The sequence below is a fragment of the Mirounga leonina genome, unplaced genomic scaffold (genome assembly GCF_011800145.1).
Source record: "Mirounga leonina isolate KUSES-001 unplaced genomic scaffold, KU_Mleo_1.0 Mir_127, whole genome shotgun sequence".
NCBI classification, from domain to species: Eukaryota; Metazoa; Chordata; class Mammalia; order Carnivora; family Phocidae; genus Mirounga; species Mirounga leonina.
This window is the reverse complement of record NW_023270316.1, coordinates 78,395,210-78,409,553: the sequence shown is the minus strand read 5'-3', so window position 1 is coordinate 78,409,553 and position 14,344 is coordinate 78,395,210. Positions and strand designations below refer to the sequence as shown.

The window sequence follows — 14,344 nt, the reverse complement described above, 5'->3', positions numbered from 1 at the left end:
TGTTTCTCTAAATGAGAAGCTAATATCTATAGGCAAATATTGTAAGTAGCTACCACAAAAGCTGTAATTTTGTGTCACCTTCCTTGCCTTTCCTTGAAACTAATAAGCCCAAATTATCCCTTATCAGAGAAACTGTAAAAAGGTGGCTGAGACCAAGGACAAACATCTCTTTTATAAGGAGGAGGATACATTACACTCCCATAGAAACCAGACTCAAAACTCCAAATAACACAGGCCACAAAAATTTTCATGGAATTTTAATTATTAATTTGGTCAGTATGTTGGTGAAAAGTTTTTAGAAACATTATATATACACAGAGGCTATTTTCTGTTACTTTATGACTCATGCAAAATTTTAAAGACATTTTATAATTATCAATTCTAGCTAGTACAATACTAATTCTAACTTTAGGAGAACTTTGCTCTGTCCAAGAGACAAGTTCTTGAAAAACTGCATTCATCCATCCACCCATCCATTCATTTAAAGATTTTATTTATTAATTTGCCAGAGAGCAAGTGAGAGCAAGAGAGAGAGAGAGAGAATATAGGCAGGGGGAGGGGTAGGCAGAGGGAGAAGCAGGCTCCCTTCTGAGCAAGGAGTCCGATGCGGGATTTGATCCCAGGGATCATGACCTGAGCCGAAGGGGATCATGACCTGAGCCGAAGGCAGACACTTGAAACAACTGAGCCACCCAGGCACCCCAAAAAACTGCATTTAAAGCATTTGTTGTTAATTGGATCTTTTTTTTAACTGCATGATGGCATGACAAATTTCACTGAGTTAATTATTTACAGAAATGCTAGTAAAAAATTTTTTTAAAGTAAAGAATTTTAAATAAAATTATCCCTTTAAAGAAAATTAAAGTTACCACAACTTTAAAAATTAACCAGGGACATAATAAAATTAAAAAAAAAAAGAAAGTTTCCTTCAAAGTATCCAATAAAATTGGAGAATTGCTTAAAAAAAAAAAAATTTAACCAGGTTAGGGAATCTTAAAATGAGGAGGGAGTGGTGTATTAGTGTGAACAAGTGCAGTTGATGATAATGGCTTTGTTTGGTTTTAAATCATGATATTTATTTTGAAATTTTAAGAAATGTTAAGATACTAATATTTTTCAAGTATATAAGAAGAGACATTTTAAAAAATTTTGTGGAGAAAAACTGTTCTAGAGAGGTTAAAATGACTTACTGGAGTTTAGCTATGGGGTACATTGTGATTTGACATAATTCAGAAACTTGGGTCTTTTTTTTTTTTAAGATTGTTTTTTTTAAATTTATTTGAGAGAGAAAAAGATAGTGACAGAGAGCACGAGTGAGATGAGCTGGGAGGAGAGGGAGAAGCAGGCTTCCTGCTGAACAGGGAGCCCAATGTGGGGCTCGATCTCAGGACCCTGGGACCATGACCTGAGCCGAAGGCAAATGCCCAACCGAGCCACCCAGGTGCCCCGAAACTTGGGTCTTCATGCATTCCACCTCATTCCTAAATCATTAAGCCCTACAATTTACTCGCCTAAATAGGCCTTGAAAACTCTATTTCAAAATCCTTATTGCCACTACACCAGTTCAAGGTTCTCATCATTTCTTATTTGGAATATCTGAATGGTCTTCTCTCTCATAAAATCTATCCTTTATTCTGCTGCCAAAATGACACGCACAGCTGACCAGGTGTCCCTCATGCATCATTCTTCAGGGCCTCCCACTGTTAATTCAAGCTTGATCTTTCGGAGTACAAAAGTTTCTGAAGGCAGGTACACACTTCTCCAGCCTCTGTTCTCACCTTTTATCACGCCACCTTACGTCTACTACCCTACAGTCAGCTGCTTGTAATTCCCTTCACGAACCATACATTTTCATGCCTCTACGTCTTTTCTCATGCTGTTCTCTTTTCCTCAAATGTTTTCCTGTCCACACCATTTCTGCTTGGGTAATTTCTGCTCATCCGTCAAGATTCAGCTCAGGTGCCATTTCCTTCAGAAAGTCTTCCCTGATCAACTATTCCCAAACTCCAAACTAGTACATTATATGATCTGTGCTACCAAAAACCCCTATACACCTGTGACAGCCCTGACTAAAAAATAAATAAATAAAATAAAATTGTATTCTATAAAACATATTACTTTTCATAATAGGTTAGATATTTTTGAGCATAGTAACTTCAGTTTTTTTTTAAATGGGTTTTGTTCTCAGAGATAAATACTATATAGATCCATACATTTAGTTTTATTGTCTGCAGTTCTGGGAAATGAGTATATTCAGTTGTTTTATAAACTTTTACCTATAAATTTTCTTAAATGAATATAAATATTTGCATTTACCTTCGAAATTCCTGATAATGAAGTTTTCTTTCTCCTCTTTTTCCAAAGAAGTGTATCTGAAGGGTTGTGGTAATTTCAGGTTCTTTCACTGTTGATTCCTATAAAAAAAAAGATACAATAATTTCAAGTAATTATAACCAAGCACAAAAATGGACCCTGTAGCCTGGAATTCTTTAGGATAATATCCATAAAGATTCTTGTAACAACAACAACAAAGGTGGAAGAATCCTATCTGTTACTTTGCATAATACTATTCTATAACTGTCTCTGCTCAAGCAAGAGAAAAACTAATAAGGGCTAAAATACTCAAGATGGACTTCAGCAGTAAACAAAATCCTAGATCAATCCAAAAAGAGAGCTTAGAATAGTGAAATAAATACTATTTCAAAATGTGATCTCAAGGCATTATTTTTTGAGTTTATTTATTTATTTGACAGAGAGAGGGCACAAGCACGGGGAGCGGCAGGCAGAGGGAAAGGGAGAAGCAGAACTCCTCCCCCCCCCCCACCCGCTGAGCAGGGAGCCCAATGTGGGACTCGATCCCAGGACCCTGGGATCATGACCTGGGCTGAAGGCAGATGCTTAACTGACTGAGCCACCCAGGTGCCCCTCGAGGCCTTTTTTAATGAAGGAGGACTGAGAGAATTAAAGCCAGAAGGCCTTTGAGTTTTTGCTGAATATTAGAAATCCTTGAAAAACACCTGCTTTTCATAATTATAAAATAAGTGAGAATTCCATTAAAGTACTGCGTAAAGCAGATTCACAGATTATTTCTCCTTCAAATCTCTAATAACATAAACAAAAATAATGACAAAACAGAACTGCTAAAAGATTTTCAGCCACAACTAAACAATAAAAGGGGTTACAAATTTAAACCAAATATTTTGAAAAGGAGCGGTTGGAAAAAGAAACACTAGATTCAAGTGTTGGATGGTCCCCCATGTCTGCTAATACTACCCCTAACCCTACTTCTCAGAAATAGCCATGGGAGTGAGACTATTAGATTAGAACTTCATTAAAAACTTCAGTTTAGTGATAGCAAGTCAAGGACAACTCCAACAGAAGCTCCTATAGAGCTCGCTGAGACTTAAGCACAGGGCAGGAGGGCTTCCAGGGTGCAGAATCTTTCAGGGCACTATGTTAAATTGAGGGACTAACCCTAAGCCCATAGAGTGGGATGTACCTTGGAGGGGAGGAGTGGGCTGTGTCTAGGACACTTAACGAGATCAGAAGGATGAACAGAATATTGGTTCTTGAGGAAGGGCTGCATTTACTCCAGAGAAATCTCCCCGCCCCCTTCTTCCACCCCTTCGGTCTACAGAGCAGTGGACCAAAATGCAGTGCCTGCAGCTCTTAAGGACAAGATAAATTAGTTCCAGATAAGGTGGGAAGAGTATCAAGGAGAATTTCCTTTGTGCTCTACCACAGCAATGAGAAAATCTGGACAGAGCATGAGCATGAGCAAAAGAAACAGCATGACAACTAAGCAAAGGCACCAGAAACAGAACAAATCAGCAAAAGACACAAAACACCCAGTCTAGAACACATAATGCAAGGAACAATGTATGTCCCCGTAAGCCCTTCATTTATATTAAAAATTTTTTCTATTTTGAGACAATTGTAGATTCACATACAACTGTACAAAACAATACAGAAAGATCTCTTGTACCCATTACTCAGTTTCCTCCAATGGTGACTGGTGACACCTTGCAAAACAATATAACTTAACACAGTCAACACAGAGAACATTTCCTTCACTATGACAATCCTTTATTTGCTCTTATAGCCACATTGATTTCTCTCTCGGCCATCCACTCTTTGACCTCTGGCAACCGCTAATCGACTTTCTTTTTGTATAATTTTATTTCAAAATGTTATATAAATAGAACCATATAGTATATAATTTTTGGTATTGGCATTTTTGGTTCAGCACAATTCTCTGGATATTCACTCAGGCTGTTGCTGTATCAACAGTTTGTTCCTTTTTATTGCAGAGTACTATTTCATTGTACAGATTACCAGTTTAACCATTCACCTGTTGAAGGATATCTGGGTTGTTTCCAGTTTTTGGCTATTACAAATAAAGCTGCTAAAAACATTTGTGGACAGGTTTTAGTATGAACAGTTTTTCATTTCTCTAGGATGGATGCCCAGGAGTGCAGTTACTATTTTATCACAGTGGCAGTATCATTTTACATTCCCACTAGTAGTGGATGAGTGATCCAGTTTCTCTGCATCTTGCAGTCATTTGGTATTGTCAATTACTTTAAGTCATTTGATGAGTCTGTTGTGATATCTCACTCTGATTTTAATTTGCACTGTCCTATGATTAATGATGTTGAGCATCTTTTCATGTGGTTGTTGGCTATTTAGTTATATCCTTTGGGAAAATGTCTATTCAAGTCCTTTGCCCAGTTTTTAACTGGGTTGTCTTCTTTTCTTTAAGTCTTTAAGTTCCAGTTAGTTAAACATATAGTGTAATATAAGCTTCAGGGGTACAATATAGTGACTCAACACTTCCATATATTAGCTGGTGGTCATCACAACAAGTGCCCTCCTTAATCCCCATCACCTATTTCACCCATCCCCCCCATGCACCACCCTTCTGCTAACTACCAGTTTGTTCTCGATAGCTAAGAGTCTGTTTTATGGCTTGCCCCCCTCTCCTTTTTCTTCCCTATGTTCATTTGTTACATTTTGTTTGCTTCTTACATTCCACATGTGAGCCAAATCATATAGTATTTGTCTTTCTCTGACTTAATGTTGAGTGGCATAATACTCTTTAGCTCCATCCATGTCATTTTAAACAAGATTTCATTCTTTTATGGCTGAGTAATATTCCACTATATTTACACACCACATTTTCTTTATCCATTCATCAGTCGATGGACACTTGGGCTCTTTCCATAATTTGTTTATTGTAGATAATGCTGCTATAAACATAGAGGTGCGTGTATTCCTCTGAGTTAGTATTTTTGTATTTTTTTGGTAAATACCTAGTAGTGTGATTGCTGGATCATCGGGTAGTCCTATTTCTAATTTTTTGCGGAACGTCCATAACGTTTTCCAGAGTGGCTACACCAGTTTGCATTCCCACCAACAGTGCAAGATGGTTCCCCTTTCTCCAAATCTTGTGTTGTTCACTTTAGCCATCCTGAAAGGTGTGAGGTGATATATCTCATTGTAGTTTTGACTTGCATTTCTCTGATGATAAGTGATGATGAGTATCTTTTCATGTCTGTTGACCATCTGTGTATCTTTGGAGAAATGTCAATTCATGTCTTCTGCCCATTTTTATTTTTTTATTTTTATTTATTAATTTTTTAAAAAGATTTTATTTATTTGACAGAGAGAGACACAGTGAGAGAGGGAACACAAGCAGGGAGAGTGGGAGAGGGAGAGGGAAAAGCAGGCTTCCCCGCTGAGCAGGGAACCTGATGAGGGGCTCGATCCCAGGACCCTGGGATCATGACCTGAGCCGAAGGCAGACGCTTAACCATCTGAGCCACCCCGGCACCCCTTCTGCCCAGTTTTAAATTGGAGTATTTGTTTCTTTGGTGTTGTAGGAGTTCTTTGGAGTTGTAGGAGTTCTTTATGTATTTTGGCTACTAACCCTTTATTGGTTAGGTCATTTGCAAATATCTTCTCCCATTCTGTAGGTTGCCTTTTAGGTTTCCATCACTGTGCAGAAGGTTTTTATTTTTATTATTTTTTAAAGATTTTATTTATTTGACATTGAGAGACAGCAAGAGAGGGAACACAAGCAGGGGGAGTGGGGGAGGGAGAAGCAGGCTTCCCGCAGAGCAGGGAGCCCAATGTGGGGCTTGATCCCAGGACCCTGGGATCATGACCTGAGCCGAAGGCAGATGCTTAACAACTGAGCCACCCAGGTGCCCCAAAAGGTTTTTATTTTTATTATTATTTTTTAAAAGATTTTATTTATTTGAGAGAGAGACTGAATGAGAGAGAGAGAGAGAGCATGAGAGGGGGGAGGATCAGAGGGAGAAGCAGACTCCCCGCTGAGCAGGAAGCCCGATGTGGGACTCAATCCTGAGACTCCAGGATCATGACCTGAGCCAAAAGCAGTTGCATTATTAACCAACTGAGCCACCCAGGCACTGCATAAGGTTTTTATTCTGATGTAGTTTCAATAGTTTATTATCTTTGCTTTTACTTCCCTTGCCTCAGGAGACATAGCTAGAAAGAAGTTGCTGCCTGTGTCCTCTCCTAGGATTTTTATGGTTTCAAATCTCACATTTAGGTCTTTAATCCATTTTGAATTTATTTTTGTGTATGGTGTAAGAAAGTGGTTCAGTTCCATTCTTTTGCATGTTGCCATCCAGTTTTCCCAAAGCCATTTGTTGAAGAGAGTGTCTTTTGCCCACCGGATAGTTTTTCCTGCTTTGTCAAAGATTAATTGACCCTATAGTTGTGGGTTCATTCGTGGGTTTTCCACTCTGTTCCACTTAACCATGTGTGCCAGTACCACACTGTTTTGATCACTACAGCTTTGTAACGTAACTTGAAGTCTGGGATTCTGATGCCTCCGTTTTTTTTTCTTTTTCAAGGTTGTTTTGGCTATTCCGGGTCTTTTATGGTTCCATACAAATTTTAGGATGGCTTGTTCTAGTTCTGTGAAAAATGCTGTTGAGTTTTCGATAGGGATTGCATTAAATGTGTAGATTGCTTTGGGTAGTATAGACATTTTAGCAATATTTGTTTTTCCAATCCATGAGCATGTAATGTCTTTCTATTTCTTTTCTTTTTTTTAAAAAAGATTTTATTTATTTATTTGATAGAGACAGACACAGCTAGAGAGGGAACATAAGCAGAGGGAGTGGGAGAGGGAGAAGCAGGCTTCCCGCCGAGCAGGGAGCCCGATGTGGGACTCGATCCCAGGACCCTGGGACCATGACCTGAGCCAAAGGCAGATGCTTAACGACTGAGCCATCTGTCTTTCCATTTCTTTGTGTCATCTTCAATTTCTTTCATCAGTGTTTTATAGTTTTCAGAGTACAGGTCTTTCACCTTTTTGGTTAGGTTTATTCCTAGATATTTTATTGTTTTTGGTGCATGTGTAAATGGGATTGATTCCTTAGTTTCTCATTCTGCTGCTTCATTATTGGTATATAGAAACGCAACAGATTTCTGTAGACTGATTTTGTATCCTCTGACTTGACTGAATTCATTTACCAGTTCTAGCAATTTTTGATGGAGTTTTTGGGTTTTCTATATAGTGTATCATGTCATCTGCAGAGAGTGAAAGTTTAACTTCTTCCTTGATGATTTGGATGCCTTTTATTTCTTTTTGTCTGATTGCTATGGCAAGGAGTTCTAGTGCTACATTAAATAACAGTGGTGAGAGTAGACATCCCTATCTTGTTCCCATCTGTAGAGGAAAAGCTCCCAGTTTCTCCCCATTTAGGATGATATTAGCTGTTTATTTTTTCATATATGGCATTTATTATGTTGAGGTATGTTCCCTCTAAATCTACTTTGTTGAGGGTTTTTATCATGAATGGATGTTGTGCTTTGTCAAATGCTTTTTCTGCAGAATCTACTGAAATGATCATATGGTTATTATCCTTTCATTTATTAATGTGATATATCACGACTGATTTGCAAATATTGAACCACCCTTGTAACCCAGGAATAAATCTCACTTGATTGTGGGGAATGATTTTTTTAATGTATTGCTGGATTTGGTATGCTAGTATTTTACTGAGAATTTCTGCATTTATGTTCATCAGGGATATTGGCCTGTAGTTCTTTTTTAGTGGTGTCTATCTGGTTTTGGCATCTGGGTAATGCTGGACTCATAGTATAAACCTGGAAGTTTTCCTTCCTTTTCTATTTTTTGGAATAGTTTGAGAAGAATAGGTATTAACTCTTCTTTAAATGTTTGGTAGAATTCGCCTGTGAAACCATCTGGTCCTAGACTTTTGTTTGTTGATTACTGATTCAATTTCTTTGCTGGTTATTGGTCTGTTCATTTTCTATTTCTTCCTGTTTCAGCTTTGGTAATTTATATGTTTCTAGGATTTTAACCATTTCTTCCAGGTTGTCCAATTTGTTGGCAATGGGTTATCCTTTTGTTGTTGAGTTGTAGGAGTTCTTTAGATATCCTGATACTAGATAGACCCTTATTAGGTATATGATTTGCAAATATCTTCTACCACTCTGTAGGCTCTTTTCACTTTTTGATAGGGTCCTTTGATGCACAAAAGTTTTTAACTGTAATGAAGTCCAACACATCTAATTTTTCATCAATTGCTTATGCTTTTGGTGTTGTAAGAAATCACTGCCAAATCCAATGTTATGAAGCATTTCCCCTTTCATGAAGTGCTTCTAAGAGTGTTACAGTCTTAGCTTTTACATTTAAGTATGATTGATTTCAGTTAATTTTTGTATATGATATAAGGTAGAAGTCCAACTTCATTTTTTTACATGTGGATATCCAGTTGTCCCAGCACCATATATTGAAGAGACTTATGCAAAGGAAATTATATACATGTTTTGAAAACAGTTTTTTTTTCTTTTTAAAGGGGAGCACTTGTCATAACCAATATAGGTCTGTCATAATTTATACTAGCTATTGCACTGTATGTGCCATTGTGCAAGTATGTATACACACAAACATTTTTTCAGGGTAGCAAGCAAGGTTACCTTATTTCTTCTTTATTAACATGTATTCCTTTTCCTCTCATTTTTTGTGTTTGTCACAGAAAAGAGCAAAAAGCTCTGAATTTTCCCATGCCTATTAGGGAAATCCTACATATGACATGTGAGCTAGCCAAGGTTGCCTGCATAATATAATGAATGTGCTGTTAGATATTTAGATTGTTTCCAAATTTTTTTTTTACTATAAACAATGCTTGAGATATACTGTTATATACTTATCTTTGTACACTGGTCATTATAGAGGATAACCCATTGCCAAATTACATTTGCATTTAAACTTTGTTAGACATCTTGGCAATTTACATTACCAACTAACAGTGGAGAAGAATGCCCATTCCCTCACACCTTGGAGAACACTAAAGATTATCAAATTTTTTTTATCTTTGCCAGTCTGGTAAGAAATAAAACAAAACAAATCACTATTATTTCCACTTGCATTTCCTTCATTATTCATATTTTTTTAAAGAGATTTTATTTATTTATTTGACAGAGAGAGAGATAGCGTGAGCAGGAACACAAGCAGAGGGAGTGGGAGAGGCAGGTTCCCCACTGAGTAGGGAGCCCGATATGGGGCCCGATCTCAGGACCCTGGGATCATGACCTGAGCTGAAGGCAGACACTTAACGACTGAGCCACCCAGGTGCCCCACTGATTATTCATATTTATTGGTCATTTGTATTTCTTCTGCTAACTGCCCCTTCATGAACTTTGACTATTCTTCTATTGAGATGTTAGTCATTTAAAAAAAGAGTAACAGTAGTCAAGTTTACTACAATTTTCTTTTATGGCTTTTGGAACAGAACTACACTGCTTACCTCAATAATATAAAAACATTTACCCACATTTTTTTTTTTCAAATCAGGTATAACTGACATACAATACTACATTAGTTTCAGGTATAGAACATACTGAACTGACATTTGTATACATTGCAAAATGATCACCACAGTAAGTGTAGTCACCATCTTCTACTCTACAAAGGTAATACAATATTTTTTTTTTAAAGATTTTATTTATTTATTTGAGAGAGAGAAAGAGAGAGAGAGAGCAGGAGAGGGGGGAGGGTCCGAGGGAGAAGCAGACTCCCTGCCAAGCAGGGAGCCCGATGCGGGACTCGATCCTGGGACTCCAGGATCATGACCTGAGCCGAAGGCAGTCGCTTAACCAACTGAGCCACCCAGGCGCCCCAAAGGTAATACAGTATTACTGACTATATTCCTAATGCTGTACATTACAGCCCAATGATTTCCCTTCTCCAATTCAGTAAGTTGCCCTTCTGTTTAGTTGAGGGTTTCCTTTTGTAACTAAAAGCATGTACTTTGTGATCCCATTCTGTTTCCTCCAAACACACCTCCCGTCTGGTAACCACCAATCTGTTCTCTGTATCTATGAATCTTGATTTTTTGTTTGTTTTTTTTAGATTCCACATATAAGTGAAATCCTGTGGTATTTGTCTTGCTCCGACTTATACTACTTAGAATAATACCCTCAAGGTCCATCTAATGTTGTTGCAAATGTCAAGATTTTCTTATGGCTGGGTCGTATTGGGTATATAAACCACATCTTTTTATCCACTTATCTATTGATGAACACTTGTTTTCATACTCTGGCTTTGTAAATAGTGCTGCAATGAAAAAAGGGGTACATACACCTTTCTGAATTAGTGTTTCTGTTTTCTTTGGATAGATACCCAGTAGTGGAATTGTTGGATCATATTGTAATTCTGTTTTTTTTTTTTTTTTTTAAGATTTTATTTACTTGGGAGACAGAGTGAGCAAGAGAGAGAGCATAAGCTGGGGGAGAGGCAGAAGGAGAAGGGGAAGAAGACACCCCCTGAGCAGGGAGCCCGATGTGGGGCTCAGTACCAGTACCCTGGGATCATGACCTGAGCCAAAGGCAGACGCCTAACTGACCGAGCCACTCAGGCATGCCCTATAGTTCTATTTTTAATTTTGAGGAATCTCCATATGGTTTTCCACAGTGGCTGTACAAACTTACAATGCCACCAACAATACAGTGTTCCCTTTTCTCCACATCCTTGCCAGCATTTTGTTATTTCTTGTCATTTCAATACTAGCCCTTCTAACAGGTGTAGGTGCTATCTCATTATGGTTTTGATTTGCATTTCCCTGATTAGTGATGTTGAGCATCTTTTCATGTGCCTGTTTGCTATCTGTATGTCTTTAGAAAAATGTCTATTCAAATCATCTGCCCATGTTTTAATTGGATCATTTCTCCTATTGAATTATATAAATTCTTTATATATATTTTGGATATTAACCCTGTATCAGATATATGATTTACAGATATCTTCTCCCACTTGGAAAGTTGCCCTTCTGTTTGGTTGAGGGTTTCCTTTGCTGTATAGAAGCTTTTTAGTTTGATGTAGTCCCATTTGTTTATTTTTGCTTTTGTTCCCCTTGCCTTTGGAGTCAGATAAAAAAAATTACTAAGACTGATCTCAAGGAGTTTATTGCTTATGTTTTCTTCTTGGGCATTTATGGTTTTAGGTCTTACATTCAAGTCTTGAATCCATTTTGAGTTAATTTTTTGTAGATGGTGTAAGATAGTGGTCCAGTTTCATTCTTTTGTGTGTAGTAGCTGTCCAGTTTTCCCAACACTATTTATTAAATAGACTGTCCTTTCCCCATTGTATATTCTTGCCTCCTTTGCTGAAAATTAACTGACCATATACATGAGGGTTTATTTCTGGGCTATCTATATCTATAGTTCCATTGATCTATGTGTTTGTTTTTATGACAATACCACACTGTTTTGATTATTATAGCTTCATAATACTGTTTGAAATCAGGCACAGTAATACCTCTGGCTTTGTTCTTCTTTCTTAACATTCCTTTGGCTATTTAGGGTCTTTTGTAGTTCCTTCCACAGAAGTTATAGTATTATTCTAATTCTGTAAAAAATGTCATTGGAATTTTGATAGGGATTGCAATGCATCTGTAGATTGCTTTGGGTGAATGGACATTTAACAATATCCATTTTCTAACCTATGACACAAAATATCTTTCCATTTATTTGCGTTATCTTCAATTTCTTTCATTAATGTCATATAGTTTTCAGGTAATAGATCTTTCACCTCCTTGGTTAAATTTATTTCTAGGTATTTCATTCTTTTTAATGCAATTGTAAATGGGATTATTTTGATTTCTGATATTTTGTTAATGTATAGAAATGCAACAGAGCTTTGTATATTAATTTTGTATCTTGCAACTCTACTGAATTCACTTATTAGTTCTGATAGTTTTTTGGTGGAGTCTATAGGGTTTTCTATATACAGTATTATGTCGTCTGCAAATAGTGGAAATTTTACTTCTTCCTTTCCAATTTGGATGCCTTTTATTTCTTTTTCTTGCATAATTGTTCTGGCTAGCACTTCCAATTCTTTGTTGAATAAAAGTGGCAAGAGTAGACATCCTTATCTTGTTCTTAATCTTAGAGGAAAAGCTTTAACTTTTCACCACTGAGTAAGATCTTAGCTGTGGCTCTGTCATATATAGCTCTTAATATGTTGAGGTAGTTCCCTTTATACCCATTTTGCTGATTTTTTTTTTTTTTACCATAAATGGATGAATTTTCTCAAGTGCTTTCTATGCATCTACTAAAATGACATCATTTTTAGCCTTCATTTTGCTGATGTGGTGTATATCATCTTGATTGATTTGTGGATGCTGACCATACTTGCATCCCTAGAATAAATCCCACTTGATCATGATGTAAGATCATTTTAATGAATTGCCGAGTTTGGACTATTAATGTTTTGTTGATTTTTGCATGTATGTTCCTCAGGGATATTGGCCTGTAATTTCCTTTTCCGTCCCTCCCTCTCTCTTTCTTTTTGGTGTTCTTCTTTGCTTTTGGTATCAGGGTAATGCTGGCCTTGTGAAATCAGTTTGGGAGCATTCCCTCCTCTTCAATTTCTTGGAGGAGTTTGAGAAGTATAGGCATTAAACGTTCTTCAAATGTTTGGTAGAATTCACCACTGAAGCCATCCTGTCCTGGACTTTTGTTAGGAGGTTTCCAATTACTGATTCAATCTCCCGCAGTATCTGAGGTATGCTTGCATTCTTGGTTGGAGGGTGTTTTCCTTTCATCACTCTGAGTATGTCATGCCACTCTCTTCTGGCCTGCAAAGTTTCTGCCATGAAATCTCCTAATAGCCTTATGGGATTTCCCTTGTATGAAATAATTTGTTTTTCCTCTTTCTGCTTTTGAGATTCTCTAACTTTTGACATTTTAATTATAATGTGTCTTGGTATGGATATCTTTGGATTCATCTTAATTGGAATCTTTTGAGCTTCCTGGACCTGGATGTCTATTTCCTTCCCCTAGTTAGGGAAGTATTCAGCCATTATTTCTTCAAATACATTTCCTGCCCTTTCTCTTCTCCTTCTGGGACCCTTATAATGCAAGTGTTATTCTATTTGATGTTGTCCCAGAGGTCCCTTAAGTTACCTTTATTAAAAAAATTTTTTTTCCTTTTCATTGCTTTGCTTTGGTGAGTTCCACTGCAGTCTACTAGATCACTGATCTGTTCTGCTTCATCTAGTCTGCCATTGAACCCCTCCTGATCCTTTTTTTTTTTTTAAAGAGACGGAGAGAGAGAGGTGGGGAGGGGCAGAGGGAGAGGGAGAGAGAGAGAATCTTTAGCAGGCTCCATGTCCAGTAAGGAGCCCAATGCAAGGCTCAATCTCACAACCCTGAGATCATGACCGGAGCTGAAATCAAGGGTCAGATGCTTAACTGACTGAGCCACCCAGACACCCCCTTCTTGGTCCTTTCTTATACTTTCTATCTCTGTTGAAATTCTCACTGTGTTCACTCCTCTCCTCCCGAGTTCCATGAGCATCCTTATGACCCTTACCTTAAATTCTTTTTCTGACAGATTACTTTTCTCCACATTATTAAGGTCTTTTTCTGAGGTTCTGTCATGTTCTTCTATTTGGAACATATTTTTCTGTTTCTTCATTTTGCTTGACTCTCGGTGTGTTTCTGTGTATTACTTGAAGCAGCTATCTCTCTCACTCTTAAAGTAGTGCCTTGTGTAGGTGATGAAACTTCTCTTTCAACCCTACTTTTTAGCTCTTTGTTGTCTCTTGAACCTTTGTGATTGTCTAAACCACCTATTCCAACCCAGTTTTGGGTTGATTGGAAGCAGACTCTTAGGCAGCAGCTTTTAAAATATAAAAGTATATACAATCCTGTGGGGGCTACAATCATAGTCCCTGCTGCCTCCAGACCAGGAGATTTAGAGGTGTCCCCTGGGGAACATTTGCAAAAATTGGGGTTCCAGATAAGTGTGTAAGCTCCTTTCTGAGAGGTCTAGTTA

At 37.5% G+C, this 14,344-nt stretch overlaps 1 protein-coding gene across 1 annotated transcript in view; it reads right to left on the bottom strand.

Annotated features, from left to right (window-relative positions):
- Positions 1-14,344, bottom strand: part of MICU2 (mitochondrial calcium uptake 2) — a 173,998-nt gene that overhangs the window by 15,753 nt on the left and 143,901 nt on the right. The window contains exon 8 of the mRNA XM_035003699.1: positions 2,317-2,414. Coding sequence (XP_034859590.1) covers positions 2,317-2,414 — 98 coding nt within the window. The remainder of the gene's footprint in view (positions 1-2,316; positions 2,415-14,344) is intronic.